The sequence below is a fragment of the Miniopterus natalensis genome, chromosome 7 (assembly GCF_054644295.1).
Source record: "Miniopterus natalensis isolate mMinNat1 chromosome 7, mMinNat1.hap1, whole genome shotgun sequence".
Taxonomy (NCBI): domain Eukaryota; kingdom Metazoa; phylum Chordata; class Mammalia; order Chiroptera; family Miniopteridae; genus Miniopterus; species Miniopterus natalensis.
This window is the reverse complement of record NC_142087.1, coordinates 42,199,820-42,215,756: the sequence shown is the minus strand read 5'-3', so window position 1 is coordinate 42,215,756 and position 15,937 is coordinate 42,199,820. Positions and strand designations below refer to the sequence as shown.

At 46.9% G+C, this 15,937-nt stretch overlaps 1 protein-coding gene across 1 annotated transcript; it reads left to right on the top strand.

The window, feature by feature from the left end:
- The first annotated feature begins 2,123 nt into the window (after nt 1-2,123).
- Nucleotides 2,124-7,007, top strand: ADCYAP1 (adenylate cyclase activating polypeptide 1). Its single transcript, XM_016211541.2, has 6 exons — nt 2,124-2,328; nt 2,646-2,756; nt 4,871-4,999; nt 5,440-5,538; nt 6,261-6,311; nt 6,581-7,007. The coding sequence occupies exons 2-6, from the start codon at nt 2,653-2,655 to the stop codon at nt 6,765-6,767; spliced, it is 570 nt and encodes a 189-aa protein (XP_016067027.2). The 5' UTR covers nt 2,124-2,328; nt 2,646-2,652; the 3' UTR covers nt 6,768-7,007.
- Nucleotides 7,008-15,937: the final 8,930 nt, after the last annotated feature.

Sequence of the window (15,937 nt, the reverse complement as noted above, 5' to 3'; positions counted from 1 at the left end):
ACCCGCCAACAAACCAGCGGAGGCAGAGCGACCCATCCCCGCGGAGACGGGGCTGGAAGCTTGGCTGCCGTCGGGCGGCGCGGGGCATCCCCAGGAATGGACTAGAGGCAGTGGGCAGCTTCCGGCCGACAACGGGAAGGAGTGGGCAAAACTTTGTCTTCTCGGAGGAAGAATTAAACCTCAAATAAGAGAGCGGGGAAGGCATCCAACCCAAGCGATAAAGCTTTGTCTTAGACAAAGCATGCGGAGCTGCTCTAGCTCACTTAAAGGTTAGGGCCAAACCGCAGTAACAGGAAACACTCCCACTAGATTGCCATTTCCTCGAATTTTTAAGATCCAAATAATTAACATGCACACGCTAATGGTTATCGATGGCTCTACTACCTTTTTGAAAGAAATAGGCCCGAGTTCTTTCACTGGGGTAGAAATTTACAAATCTTAAATCGCCCAGGGACTTTGAGGTCTCCCGTTGTGCCCTTTCCTTATTGCTTTCCTCTTCATTTCATTTTTGGTTAAATTTATTTATTTTTATTTTTATTTATTTATTTATTTATTTATTTATTTATTTATTTATTTATTTATTTATTTATTTATTTATTTATTTTTAAATTTTTTACCATTCCCAACAGAGGGATTCCTGTTAGAAACCCTCAGCAAGTGAACTTGGGCTGGAAATCCTCATGCTTTCCCAGTTTACAACTCAAGTTGTAAATAAAGGGGGGAAACATTTCTTGCTCCAAATTTCTTAAAATTTGAATTTTTGAGGAAAGCACAATCTCAGAGTTTCAATTCTCCAAATCAGTAAGAGCCACAGAAAGTGTGAAAGTGTTCAAATAGGTCACTTAGAGCTCCAAAAGCCAGGACTAAAGGGACACATAGCCTGCTCTTTACCTAAATCTAGAAGGATTGCACCATTCTCAGCTCTCAGCTTTAAGGACATTTATGGACACTGCAAGGGAAGGGGGGGAGGTTGTTCTGAACAGTGGGATACTTGGGCAATGAATTAATGGCACCACGGCCAAATCTTCAGATTTAGAGGCTGTGGTGAAAAACTGAATCAGGGGCAATTTTCACTGTTTATAGCATCTGAGACCAAACAGGTTCAGCACTCAGAGCCATACCCTGGATGCAGCTTTACTCTAATCAATCTACTCATGGCCAGACTGTCAACGACAGCCAGACTCATTAGCAATTTACTGAAAATCCTGCAAGACTTCCCTTTACAAACAAAACGACTTCCACATTTAATTGTCTATGTGAAAGAACATACGCAAGAAATTAGGAGATCTAAATTAAATTTATTAATAGGAGAGCTTGATGGTGCTTAATTCCAGAGACCAGAGCTTTGATTGCTGGGGCTTGATGAAAAGTAAAGAGAAATAGTAGGGACATCATTAAAAACATGACTTTTACCATGCTCTAAATTCTATGAATTCTCTGCCCATCTTCGAGAAATGGCTAAAATTGAAAAACCAAAAAATAATCGGACTTCTTAAAAATTGGATTACAGTGTGCGTGAAAGGTGTTTATGAGAAGTGGATGACTCGGATCTTATCATCCAAGAGGACAGCACAGAATAGTTAATATGTTCCTTGAGGGACTAGGATGCTGACGTCTTTTTCTGATACCCGATCATTGCGTGACTGAAAAAAAAAAAGAGGAAGTCATTTCATGAGCGCAACAGTGCAACAAAATATTCTGTACTTAAAGGCCATAGGCAGGCAGATGTTGACAAAGAAGCCTCTTCTAAAAACATATTCCGATAGATTTCTGCCCACTGCATGTATAAATAGGAGCAGAGGGCCGGTCACCTCCGTAACCACCGGCGGTTAGCAGAAGCAGCCGCAGCTTCAGACACCGCCGGAGGGACCTCGGCGCGGGGAAGGCTCTGCCGGCTGGCGCGGCGGCCCGACCGGCGGCTCCCCGGACGCCGGCCTCGCCTCGGCCTCCTTCTTTGCCTTCCTCTCCTTCCTCGACTTGCCCTTTTCCCCTTAACCGCTCACCTCTCTCCCCGGTGGACTTCGGCCACTCTGTCCACCCCCCTGCGGCCCGTCCCCTCTCCTTCCTTTCTCCTACACCCCTCTCCTCGCCCCTTCCCTCGGCGTCACGCGCCCTCCCAGTTCTGCGCGTCTCCAAACTTTTGAACAGAACACCGGCCGCGGCGAACAAGTCCCCCCGCTGCCCCCGCGGCCCCCGGGCGTCCCTGCGGCTTCTCCTCGGACCCTGACGCCAGACGGCGGTGCCTGCGGGGCTGTGACTCCCGCGCGGAAACTTGGAGGAACCCGTCGCTCGCCGTCCTACTTGGCAGCAAACCCTCTCCCGGCGGCGGTAAGACTGAATGGTAGGGGGTGGGGAGGGCGTCTCACCGACGCGGGCGGCTCACTTCCCCGCCGGAGCTTTCGCCGGCATGAGGGTCCCACTTAGATTTCCTTCGCATCAGGTCTGGCGATATATATATACGTATGTATGTATGTATACATGTATATATATATTTATATCTCTAACTCCGTATAGGGAGAGGAAGCGGCGGGACAAGCTCGGGCTGTCGCTCCGCCCCTCCCCCAGCGCCCCGAGTTCTGGGGGTTGCGGGGCGGAAGGCCGGGGGCATTCTGACGGCCGCGCGCCCTCTCTCCCGTCCTGCACAGAACGACCATGTGTAGCGGAGCCAGGCTGGCCCTGCTGGTCTACGGGATAATAATGCACAGCAGCGTGTACTGCTCACCTGACGCCACCGGGCTCCCGTTTCCTGGGTTCAGGTAGGTGCTGGCTGCCCGGGCGAACCGAGGCTGGGCTTCTCTCCCCTCGAAACCTCCTCGCGGGCGTCCTCCCGCAGTGCCTCCGTCCCCGCCACGACCGTCGCCCCACGCGCCCCGGGGCGCAGCCGCCGGCAGCCTGGGTCGGGCGGGCCGCGCGCCCCGGCCGGGGCCGAGCTCCAGGGCCCGGCGGACGCCGCTCCGGCTGGCGCCCCTCCCCCAGCCCGAGGCCGCCGAGGGGCCCGGGGAAGGAGCGCGCTCCCGGGGGCTGGAGCAGCCGACCCACCTCCAGCCCCGCCCGCGGGAGCGGGGCAGGGCCTGGCCCGGAGCTGGACTTCTTCGCCCTGGTCTCGGCCGGAGTTAGGAGGACCTGGGCGCCCGGAGCCGGGTGGGGGCTGAGCGCGAAGCTCCCGGCGATTTTGCTTTGTTACCGCTTGTTCCGCACGGTCGCACAGGGGTCTCGCTCACCTCAATTCCAATTCTTTCTCCTGGAAGAGCTTTCTTTCAAGTGATACGTTTTCCAACTGCATTTTGAGCCCCAGGCTGCCATGAGGAAGGGGGGTGTTGGCCGGGAAAGGGTGAGGAGAAGCGATTTGAGAGAAGGAAGGACGAGAAGGAGCCTGGGGGGAGGGGGAGGGAGAAACAGGTGCAGCGGCGGCGGGCACAGCGGGGGAAAGCCGGCGGGCGGGCGGTATGTGGCCGGCCCTGCCCGCCTGGGGCGGAGTAAGCCTGGCTTTTCTCTTAAGCCTGGCTTCTAACCAGTCGGGTTCCGGGGCTCGGCCCCAGAGCGCCCCACGGGTCAGCGGGTGAGTGAAATCCGGCGTTGCAGCTCCGCGCCCGCGCCCCGCGTGCACCGGTCTCCTGGCGGCGAGGAGCGCGAGTTGCGCCTGCAAAGCTGTTTCTCCGAGCCGGTCCCCAAAACCGTGCCTTAGGGGCCACTGACCATTGATTTGGCCCGAGAGACGGGTTCTGACTGTAGTGTTAACCCTCCAACATCTGGGCACAGGGAGGGGGGAGGTGGCCAGGGAGACCCGGGGGCTTCGGCCAGCGGGTCAGGGCAGAGGCGGGTGGCCCGGGGAAGCCTGGGCACGAGGCAGGCGCAAGGATGGGCTTGCTTTGCCCTTAGCTCTCCAGGGATGAAGGGAAGGAGTGCGGAATAACGAAGTGTGACTTCAACCCCTCCTAGAGAGCGAAGTGCCCGGCCGATTTCCGAGCCTCTCCAGCGGCCGAAAGCGAGGAGTTTTTGTGCTTTAACCCACCTCGCCCCGCCCGGTATCTAGGTTAGAGGCGGGAGGCGAGGGCGACTGCGCGGCCGCTGCGCTCTCTGTGGCTCTCGGGCCACTGCTGCCCATTTTCCTGATCCCCAAGGTTGAGGTGCGGTCCCATCGCCTTGCCATCGCTAACAGATTAGCGAGAACAATTTTTTAGGGGACTTAATAAAGCCCCACTTTCACCCCCAGCCATTTCCCCGGGCGAGAGGCACGGAAGGCACGGAGATGCCACAGAGCCAGCCGCCGCCAAATCGACTAAGTTTAGAGACATCTATTATTCGTGTTCCTGCCAGATCCTCTCCGGCCCAAAATAGAAGCCGGAGGTTCTCCGTGACCTACATCCGTGCGGGAAAGGGCTCCCCTGGGCTCAGAGGCTGGGTGGGGGCGGCTGCCGGAGTTGGCCGCCGCGCACCCGCATCCACCCGCCCTCGGTGTTTTGCGCCCGGCTGGTCCATCGGGCCTTCGCGTGGGCCAGCGCCCGGCTCCTCGGACCTCGCTCGCACTCGCCCGTTGCTGCGGTCCGGGGAGGCTCGGGAGCCGGCGGGCAGCGGGGCGGCCCTTCGCGGAGACGCGTGGGCTCCCCAGTGCCCGCGGAGGCGCCGACCCTTCGCCCGCGAATCGAGGGTTGGGAGAGTCGCCTCGCGGGTGGGAATTTCATTCGGATGTAGTTTCCTCCGCCTCAGGTCTACCCCGACCCCTGTCCGGGAAGAAGAGGCAGGTCTCCGTGGGAGACCGTTAGGAGGCAGAAAAATCAGAGGGAGCCCATTTTTTGGGGGGGGGGGGGTCCCGGCACAGCCGGGGAGGCACCTGTCCTGACCACGCCTTCTGCCCCCGCTACCCTGGCAGGTCGGAGGAGGAGGCCTACGACGAAGACGGAAACCTGCTGCAAAAGTACTACACGGAGCCGCCGGGCACGGACAGCCCCGCCCCCGCGTACCGCGAGGCCGGCGCGCTCCGCCACCCCAGGGGGATGAGGTGCGGCCGCGGCGCCCGGGACTGAGGTTGTGGGAGGGGCCGGGTGTTGCGCACCCCGCGGGTTCTTTCTCATAAAAGTCCTCCAGACAGCCTTCTCCCTGGTCCCCACGACGGCGACAGAAAGTTGGTCGCGGGCCGGCCTGTGGGGACTGGAGGGCCGAGCGGTGACCGCAAGGTCTGTGGTCGTGGGGGGCAGGGGGCCAGGGGATGCGCCGGCCGGTGGGGAGCCCAGACACCTGCTCCCCAGGAGGGCAGGAGGAACTTCTGTCCCTGGCGGTCACTCTAGGGAACCTCCCAAGAGAGTTATTCGCGGGGTCTGGGCCTCTGGGGGTTTCCCGTTAACCCCTGGAGCCCCGAGCTGCGGGCTCGCCTGCGGGGGGCCTGGGCAGCCGCGGGGACGGAGACGGTGACCCTGGGCGCGCACTTCGCCTCCCCCTTAGAGACGTCTTGAACCTGATCCTTGACAAGGCCTACCGCAAAGTGATGGACCGGCTGTCCCGCAAGAAATTTCTGCAGAAGCTCGTGGCCAGCGGCCTGGGGTAAGAGTCGGCGAGCTGACGGGCGCGTGGTGGCGCGCGCGCGCCGGGGTGGGCGTCGGCCTGGAGCGCGCGGGGCGGCTCCTGCGTCCTGCGCGCACGTGGGGCTGCGGGCGAGCCTGCGCCGCGGGGTCCCAGGGTCCGCGGGGCCAGCCGCGGGGCGGAGATTCCACTCTGGTACCTGAAATTTGGAGAGGGAGCTCGGGGATCCGAGAGGAAAAAGGAGAGGGCAGGAAAACCACGGACTTTGATCCGTTTTGAATGAAAAAAAAGAGAAACCAAATAGCCCCCTCCGTTATTCAGAAACCTTCAAGCTTCGCGGGACGATTTGCCAGAACTTCCTCTAAGTTCGACTTAAAAAAATTATTGTTTTGTAAGTTCAGATGGAAACCAACAGACCTTCAAATTTGGACACTTAGGGAGACAAACAGTTTTTGCTCGCGCTAGACCTTCCCAGAGCACTGGGCTTGCGTGGAGCATCTCTCAGCAGCAGGCAGTATTTTAATAAAGCCCGTGGGGAAACAGATTGCATTTTTCGTAATGAATAATTCATGTGATGAAAAATATTGCCTACAGTCTGTCGACTTGTATTATTATCACGTTTTCCAACTTAGCATGCCGAAGGAGAGTGCTTGCGTCTGACTAGGTAGCAGGGGCACGATCGATGCGAAGTCCGCGGCCGCAGCCGGCCTGGCATTTAGGGCCCTTTCGTTATTTTCTGTTAGGACGGTTCAGCGCGAACTCACGGACAGGACGGTCCTACCTGATGGACAGAGGTTAGGCTGAAATCGCGTGCGCTTGGCCCCGGCCTCTGCCAGGGCCCCTTCGTCAGGACGCGGTGCCAGGAAAGGCTCGGTGGGGAGGCAGGAGCGAGAGGCTCCCCTCGCAGCTCTGCCTGCAGCCCGCCCAGCTGGAGGGGGCCGAGCGGGGGCGGTGCGAGCTCCGGCCTCGCTCCGGGCTCGCGCGTGGGTGGGGCCCGCCTGCGCCCGCAGCTCCTGAGCCCGCGCCTCCCGCCCCGCCCCCCTCCCCACCCTTGTCCTTGCAGAGGCTTTCGCGGCGGCGTGAAGGATGACTCAGACCCGCTCTCCAAGCGCCACTCGGACGGGATCTTCACCGACAGCTACAGCCGCTACAGGAAACAAATGGCTGTCAGGAAATACTTGGCTGCCGTCCTAGGGAAAAGGTATAAACAAAGGGTTAAAAACAAAGGACGCCGAATAGCGTATTTGTAGCGATGAGTTACCGGCTACCTTGTGTATACAACCCTGACGCAATGAAAAGTCATTTTTCCAACAAACTGGAAGTCATCGCTCGTGTGTTCTATCCAAACATGTATTTATGTATGAAGTAAAGCCATTAAATGAATATTTTGATAATAATATTGTTTTTCTTTTTACAAAGCACTAGAGAATGCACAGATATACTTTGTGGACCAATTATTGATATATATTATAAATATATATATTTGAGAATATATATAAGTATAATAGAGAGCAGTTCATAAAAATGTGCACAAGGATTGAAATTCACCTGAGCTGTTTATGTATTTATATAAAATAGAAAAATAGACAATCATTGTTTTGAATATTACTCCTATTTTTGTAAACTGGAATTAAAAGGATAGTATTTTTATCCACGACAGGCCTGAAGATTTTAATACTGATCATTTGTTACTGTACGTAAACAATGACGCCCCGCTTCAGGGAGATTCTGAGGAAATAATTTGAGAGAAGTGCTGTATGACATTCTCCCCCGGTGAGTCTCTGGGGCAGGCTGCTTCAATCCCAGCCCAACTCAACTAAGCACTGTCCCCCTCCCTGGGGGACAATTCTAATACTTCTGCTTTCTTTGATTCTACTTTTACGTGTATTTGTCTCTCTTTAGACTCTCAGCCCAGAAGGAAATTCTCCCGACTAAACAACAGCTCTATCTAAATTGTGCTTCTCCCCAGAATTCACACTACTCCCTGGGGCAAGAGTTGGGAGATTGTACAGAGACGGGAGACTTCGGTAGGAAGCTCCCTTTTCTGTACTTCCAGGAAACCCAATATCCCAAGGTTAGGACAATTGGAACAAAGTAAAAGAAATGCAGGTAAACTGGAAGAGGCAGAGCATAAGGCAGTAGGAGGAGGACCCTGGAGAGGGACTGTTTTGGGGCTGCCCCAGCTCTGGGATGCTGGGGGTAAGCTGAGTCCCCACCTTAGGTCCCCAGCCTGACTGACTGACTGGGTGCTGGGTGTTTGAAATGGATGCAAAGTACAATGTGTTTTTCTCCAGTGCTGTCCACGCTTCTCATCTTGTGAAATGGCCAGGATCCTCCCCTTTGAACCCTGCTCTGTAGGAGCCACCCTTCTCTTTTGTGGTTTTTCTGAAGACTCCGCCTCCCTACCCTCTAGCACTGTTTAAGTACTGTTTACCATTTTCATTCACTTCTCTTAAACTTGTGAACGTGTCTTACTTTTTTGTTGTTTGATGCAAGCACTTATTGTAAAGTTTAGGAAACCCTATGTAGCTATCACTAAGTAATGATGCACTAAATATGAACCTTTTGTTTCTTGTTTATTGAGTTTGTAGGTAAAAATGTATTTTTCTACATTATGGCTTATTGCTTAGTAAAATTTATTTCATAAAACCAACCTTTGTCATATTAGAATGTGTAGTGTTCACATGTTGCTCAGTTTTACTAACTGATAAATCATTTAAACCTCATCTTATGTATGAGTACTATCTTATATTTGTGGTCAAGAGTAAGGTAAGCAAGCTCCAACAGACCCTGAGAACTTCCCTTTGTATCCTTTCTTGGCTACAGAAAGCATGTCTGTCTGTTTCCTATCAATTTTTGGAACATACTGAATAATCTCTATAAACAAAAGAACCTTCACCCAACAACCAGATCAAGCAACAACACGCAAACCAGACAAACTCCCAGATTTCAGGCACAAATTCTTTTGAAAAAATAAAAAATAAAAAGAACAAGAAAAGATTAAACATTAGCTTGTAAAGTTTAAAGGACCTTTCCTTTTCCTTTACGGATTTGATCAGTACGAAGTCATAAATCAAAGAAAACAGAATTGAATTTGCATTCCCAGGCGGGATGGATGCTGCCAGGAGATCACATTGCAAACAGTGAAAGCACAGAGGCATTCGATCTATGCCTGAGTCCTGTGTACGGGATCAATCTTTCTTTAATTCTGCTGTCTCCTCAGGCAATGTGACCCGGGACACAGTTTGCAGCTGTAGTGCCTTTCTTCGCCTTTTAAATCGCCACGAATCACAGATGGCTATTTAGTGGCCCTACAATGCTGCAACACATCGGCTTGCATTTTAGTCTTAATTATTTGTTTCTTGGACAATGGGCAGAATTTTCTGTATTTGTGTCAGCTGTTAGTGGTGAAATAGGGCTCTAGTTAACCTTTCATTTATGAAGTCTAATTTAGTGTTTCCGTGGCTAGTTGCAAGCATTTACAGTGATCATCCAGTTTAATCTTTTGTATACTTTTTAGAAATGCCAAGAGCCTTACTAAGCAGACTTATGATATAGTGATAATTTAGGTAGATGTTAGTCTTAAAGCTCTTATTTTGTGTGCAAATGATTATAAAAACATCATAACCAAGTATTATTACACACATGATATCTATAACTAGGACTTTGATAACTGTTATATGAAGTGTGTAAAATTTGTATGAATAAATTTTTGTAAACAATGCAACTTCGTCTAATGTTTGGAGAAAAAAGACATCAGGAAATAACTACTTTTAAAATCTCTTAAAGTATTATATTTTCTTTACCCACCACAAGAATTTTCATGTCTGGGATATCTATCTATCTAAGCATCTATGTATTTTCATAAATGTACTTGAATATCTGCTTGATGGGTTATGGATTCAACTAAAAATATGAAGTAGCTACTCAGAGAAGATGCCTGAGAAGATATTAAGCTTATAAATGGGCACAAATGTTGGGACATTTATAGGATGCACAATTTAGATGAATTTCTATCCCCTAGTGTTTATATTACATTGTTCAGTATTTAAGAAAGTTATATCCAGTGGTGGGAGAGTAAAATCATGGGTATCAGTTATGCTTATAAAATATCAATCCAACATTGTTTTCTTGCAAGTCACTCTGCAGACTAAATTGGACTCTATAAAATTCTGTATAAAAATGATTTACATAATCAGTTTTGGAGGTTTTAAAATATGTTTAGAGACCTACAGACAACTATCTCTGATTAAAATGCTTTGGAAAGAAGGAACACAAAACATGAATAAGCAAAGAGTTAATTAAATACCTTTAAAAGAAAACGTACTTTGAAGCCTAGGAGAAATATGAAAAGTCCTTTGTGAATTATTTGTTTTATTAATTCATATTAGCAGACTTTAAAGCAAAGCCTTCATATGAAATTTTTATAAATTTCTCACTGGTAAAATATACTTTTGAAGCCTTTGATGATTTCTGGGTTAAAAAAATTTGTATTGAAAGTCACATAATGTCGTATTATTTAATTTAAATTGCCAGATTTTTATTTTAAATTAATGCAGTAAATTAATAAGTCAATAAATATGTCACAATAGTACTAAAGGACCAGCAAAAATAAAAATACCAGCAAGGATTCAAAAACTGTCTTCAGAGCTTAGCTCAGTATTTAAGGCCTGGTATCATATAGGGAGGAACTTATGATCTAGAGATCCCATTTGTAGTAAATTAGAAGAAATGTATACATTATAATTCATATTTACATTGGGTTTTATGAGATACTGAGTTTTTTGTCATCTTTTAACACCCCTCCTCACCCCTAATGGAGACATACTGTATATAGTGTGCTAGTGTGGTAAATGGGAAAAATGAAGAAAGATAATTGTTTTGGTTGAGGCTAATGACTTGTCCAGAAAGTAGAGCTAAGCCCCAGACTTGGCTGACTTCAAGTTCATGTATATAGCAATTGGCTAGTCTCTTATGTGGGATAACTCAAATGATGGCTTTTCCTTGGAAGGCTTGATATGTTTAGGTATCCAAGAAATTATAATATGTGACTTAAGGCTGTAAGGACTGAGAATACATTGATTCAATACAGTTTATTGGACACCTAAGATGGGCGAGGCACACTGGCTGAGAGAGCTTAACACCTGGGAGTTAAGGTAGTACTTTTCCAAAGAATATTTTTTTTGCAAAATATTTCCTGGGGGACTTGTTAGTGATGCATATTTCAGGGCTCTAGCAGAAACAGTGATCTGCATTTTAAATAAAAATCCTAGATTAATAGGCACTGAAGTTTGAGACCACATAGATCTAGAATTTGGTGACATGTAGGCACATATGTGTGCTTGGACTGGGTGTTTTTTCCATATTAAATAAGTAACAGGTCATGCTACACTTACACAGTAATAAATACATCAAGGAGCCGTACTCTCCTTGGATGGATATCAGGTTCTTTGAAAGTTGCAATATTTCCTTTAGGTCACTAAGGCCATAGTTAGCATTATTTGCTTAAATGTTCTGGTTGGATCTGTCTGTTAAAGAAGCTCCTGGAAGGAGAGTGATCCTATAAGTAGCATCCAGAAAATTCAATCAGGTGACTGAGAAACTACTGAAATAATGGAGAGAAATTGTGCAGCTAGCTGGCAGTAATTCTTCAGATCCAGAAGTCCACTTCCAAATGCATTATATCCAAATTTGACTTGAGTATGTCTCACCCCCATAACTGTTTGCAAGATGATTTCACTTGGTGCCCCACTGTGACCTTAAATTCAGCCCCACTGCTCACACTGTTACAAGATTGGGAACCAAGATCAAGTCTGAGTTCTCCTCTTTCAGTGCAACCCTTTGAAGAAGGAAGATGCTCGTTCCTCTTGCTGCTGCCCATGGTCTCACCACTGGCTTCCTGCCCTGGTTTGTAACTGGTCAGCCTGCCCTTGGCTATTCTCCCTTCAACCAGGCAGTTTTAGCTTTTTCTTATCATCACCCTCTCATCAGATGTTGAAGGGGAGCTTCCAATGGCACAGGGCTCAAAGTTCTTCATGCATCTGACCTAGTTTGTAGCCAGCCTTACCGCCTACTATTCTCCAACATGTATCCGCCTCCTTTAGGAGGAGAGGTTCTTTTCAGTCTTTGAAACTCAAATGCTTCTTTTCATCTTTGGTCCATCAACAATTCTTACATGCCCAGAATGTCCTTTCCCTATCTACCCAACCTAACCATTCTGTAAGGTCCAACTCAAGCCCTCCTTTTCTAGGGATCCTCCTCAGCCTTCTAGAGTGACCTTATCTTCATTCCCCGCCACCATCCTTACACTGTTTTCCTGTGACCTTTACTCTCTGTAGTGCTACTTGTGATCTCTCCCCCAACCCCATTGATTCTACAGAGAGTGGAAAGGAGGGGAAAGGATAGGGGGGGGGAGGGGGAAGGATCGGGGAGGGGGAGAGAGAGAGAAACATCGATGTGACAGAGGCACATGGGTTGGTTGCCTCCCACACCAACCCTGACCAGGGGAGGGGATCGGACCTGCAACCCAGATACATGCCCTCGACTGGGAATTGAACCCGAGACTCTTTGGTATACAGGAGGATGCTCTAACTACTGAGCAACTCTGGCCAGGACACTACTTGTGATCTTTAATTCTACACTGCTCTGCTCTGTCCTTAACTATTTTGAAAGTGTATGGCTCATCTCTCCAGCCAGACAACCTCCTGAAGGGCATAGATGATACATTGCACTTAATGTGCAACACATTTCTGAGAACATAATAAATATCTCTTTTGAGGGATTGAAATAACCAGAGGAATTGCAGAATTCACTATGACATTTCCCCCTAATTCTAATAGGACAACTACAAAGCATATATAGGGAGTGAAATTAACTTACTAATTAGGTGTTCATGTATCAAACTAGATCTCCTTCCAAGAAAAGGTACATAGAAAACAATGCCAAATTAATTAGGCGTGTTTCTGCCATAGATAAAATGAACTTTAAATTCACATACAGGCAAAAGGCTGCAACAGCCACTAGGCCTTTATTTTTTCATTCTGATAAAGAAGGATTGTATTTTCAAACTGAAAAGAATTCACCTCATGCTTCAAGACAGTAATACCTTTTCCTAGAATAAAGGAAAAGGGTTTTCTTGAGGTGCAGACTGGGAACTGGACTGCCCTTAAAACGATAATTTACAGAGCAGTTATCTGCAGCTGCTGACGAAACTTCTCTCATCAACAGAAATGTAAGTTGAAATGTGAGTTCATAGACAGGAAAATGGATATAATGAAAAATATTTTTTAACAACAATGGGACATTATATGTAGGTGATATCATCTGGTCTAAGTTTATTTTCTTCTTAGCTATATCTTTGAAATATATTACAGAACCCTAGTTCAGGGAGGAATATTACCTATAAACCTAAAAGAAAATAGGCAGTATGATGCGTACCTGTGCACATTTCCCCTTCTCTTGTTAACCCGATTTTTTGCTCTCTTGGGCACATGTCTCTCAGCCAGGACATGGCTTTCATGAGACACTAACTCCACTTCTAGGTATAACTAATCAGGATAATTGTACTCCCTGGCCACAGTTCAGGACTTGACATGTGACCCATTTTAAGACAGTGGGATTAGAGACTTTTTTGGTGTTTTTTTTTTTTCTGGAAGCTTCTGGGAAAGAAGTTCTTTCTTTCCTTCTGAATGTATAATGTAATACATCATATAAGAAGCCAGCCCCACAGTGGAACTGACACCATAAGAGATGACAGGATGAACAGAAAGAAATATGTTCTTGACAACATCACTGGGCCCTTGAATCAAACCAACCCTCAAGTCTGAACTACAGCTGGACTTCCCTATTAAATAAGCTAATACATCCCCTTTATTGCTTAAGCCAGTTTTTGTGTTTGTTGTTTGTAATATCAGTTAGGACCTGTGTTGCAAATAATGGAAAACCCAACTTAAACTGGTTTAGTATCTTCAGAACACTGAAGGGAGTGTTAAGACTGGTTTGCAGAGGTTCCAGTGAACAGGAAGTGCTACAAGTTCCAGTGCCCCAGCGTTCCAAAGACTTCACATCCTCTACTAAAATTTTATTTTAATATTTCAATATTTAAATATTACAAAACATCTAGAAGGGAGCCCTAGTAACCACTTCTAACTATGGTAAGAAATATCCTTTGAGGAGCCTTGACTATCTTTGCCATCAACTATGCTACTTCTTTGAACCACTAGTGGCTTAGAACTAACTACTCTGCTCTGAATTTTTAAAAAAAATTTTTGCTATTCCCTACACCAATGAAATTTGTGATGAAACTCAATGAAGAGCCACTCTGGAAGACAGTTTGGTTGTTGTTGCAAAACTAAGCATACTCTTACCATAAGATCAAGCAATCAGGCTCCTTGGAATTTATCCAAAGGAGTTGAAAACCTATATTGACACAAAAACCTGCACATGGATGTTTTATTTATAATTTCCAAAACTTGGGAGCAACCAACATGTCCTTCAATATATGAATGGATAAATAAACTGTGACATATCCAGACAATGGAATATTAGGCAGCATTAAAAAGAAATGAGCTATCAAGCCATGAAAAACCATGGAGGACACTTAATGCATATCACTAAGTGGAAGAAGCCAATCCAAAAAAGCCATACACTGTATGATTCCCATTGTATGATATTCTGGAAAAGACAAAACTATGGGGACAGTGAAAAGATCAGTGGTTGTCAGTAGTGGGGAGGGAAAAAGGAATGGTTGAATAGGCAGAGTGGAGGGGATTTTTAGGGCAATGAAAATACTCTATATTACAATAATGGATATATTATTATACTTTTTGTCCAAACCCATATATAGTTGACTCTTGAATAACACAGGTTTGAACTGCATGGGTTCACATATATGTAGATTTTTTTCAATAAATCCAGTCAGCCTTTTGTATAGGCTGGAATTGCATTCACAGAGTCAACTAACCTCTGACTGAAAACAGCTGTTTTGCATTCCCAACTGCAATTTCACAACCCTAAATTGCCAACTGAGGACTAAAACACGGTTTTTGATCTGTGGTTGGTTGAATCTCTGGATGCAAAGGTTGATTGTAGAGTCAAAAGTTATATGGGATTTTCATCTATGTCAGGTCGACACTACTCACAGCCCGCCAAACCTGTTTTTCAAGGGCCAACTTGTACAATACCAAGCGTGAACCCTAAGGTTAACTATGAACTTTGGGAGATTATGATGCATCAATGTAGGTTCATCCTTGGTAAAAAAAAAAAAAAAGTACCATTCTGGTGAGTGATGTTGATAATGGGGGAGGTTATGCATGTGTGGTAGTAGGAGGTATATGGGAAATCTCTGTAAATTCCTCTAAATTGTTATAAACCTAAAACTGCTGTGCCCTGTCCAGATAGCTCAGTTGGTTAGAGCATTGTCCCCACATACCAAGATTGTGGTTCGATCCACAATCAGGGCACATATAAGAATCAACAAACAAATGCATAAATAAGTGGAATGACAAAATCGATCTCCCTCTCCCTTCCTCCCTCTCAATAAAAAAAAATCAATAAAAAAACCAAAACAAAAAAACACACCCTAAAATTGCTCTAAAAAATCTTTAAAAAAAAAAGAGACAAAACTCAATAGAGACTCACTCCAGTCCTCTTGATACCGATGTCTGCTTTGGTTGCCTGCTGCTTCAAAAGCCAATACTTGAAAGACAGGTGCTGATGTAAGGAAAGGCAGTTTATTCAAGCGCTGGCAGCCTGAAACAACGGCTGACTCCCGTCCTAAAGACCATCTTAACATCTCAGGGCAGGCAGGGGTTTTTGCTAGGAGGCAGAGGAAAAGCTGAATCATGGGGAGCGGGGGCTGAAAGGTCTCTGTGTGTAAGTCAGCACAGTCTATTCTGATGATTATCTCAAGACTGGTTAAGTGAAGGTCTGGTTTTTATGGTTGAAAGTCAGCAAGTCTCCTGGAGCCAGAACGTCCGGTTGCTGGAACCAGCTTCCTTTGAAGTTAGTTCCTGAAACTCTTACACAAACATGCTGTTTATCTATGGGTTACATATTAGTTAACAATTCATCTTTGATAAAAACAAAACAAAACACTTTAATGGGAACACTATTAGAAGAATGGGGGGGTGGGTTTCATTCTGATGTTCTGTCTTCCATTTTTCCAGGCTACCCCCTCTTTCCACCTTTACTGTTTGCTCTGGATCAGTTTAGTGATGCTCCTTAGGCCCCTGAATGCTTTCATTTCATGACCACTTTTTGCCACATTCACCTTAACGCTTATCAAATTTGGATCAAGCCGATTGTGTGTTTTCTCCTGGTTGCTGAGGGCTGCTGGGAAAATCTTGGATCCAGCTCTAGTAAAAATTTGTGATTACCTATGTCTGTCGCTCTAAGATGCATTCACTTCTAATAATGCACT

Excerpts from the sequence above, each read along its gene's own strand:
- ADCYAP1 (XM_016211541.2), top strand. The coding sequence starts at position 2,653 with ATGTGTAGCGGAGCCAGGCTGGCCCTGCTGGTCTACGGGATAATAATG. Across the intron at positions 2,757-4,870 it reads CTCCCGTTTCCTGGGTTCAG|GTCGGAGGAGGAGGCCTACG; the intron begins GTAGGTGCTGGC and ends CTACCCTGGCAG. Across the intron at positions 5,000-5,439 it reads CGCCACCCCAGGGGGATGAG|AGACGTCTTGAACCTGATCC; the intron begins GTGCGGCCGCGG and ends CCTCCCCCTTAG.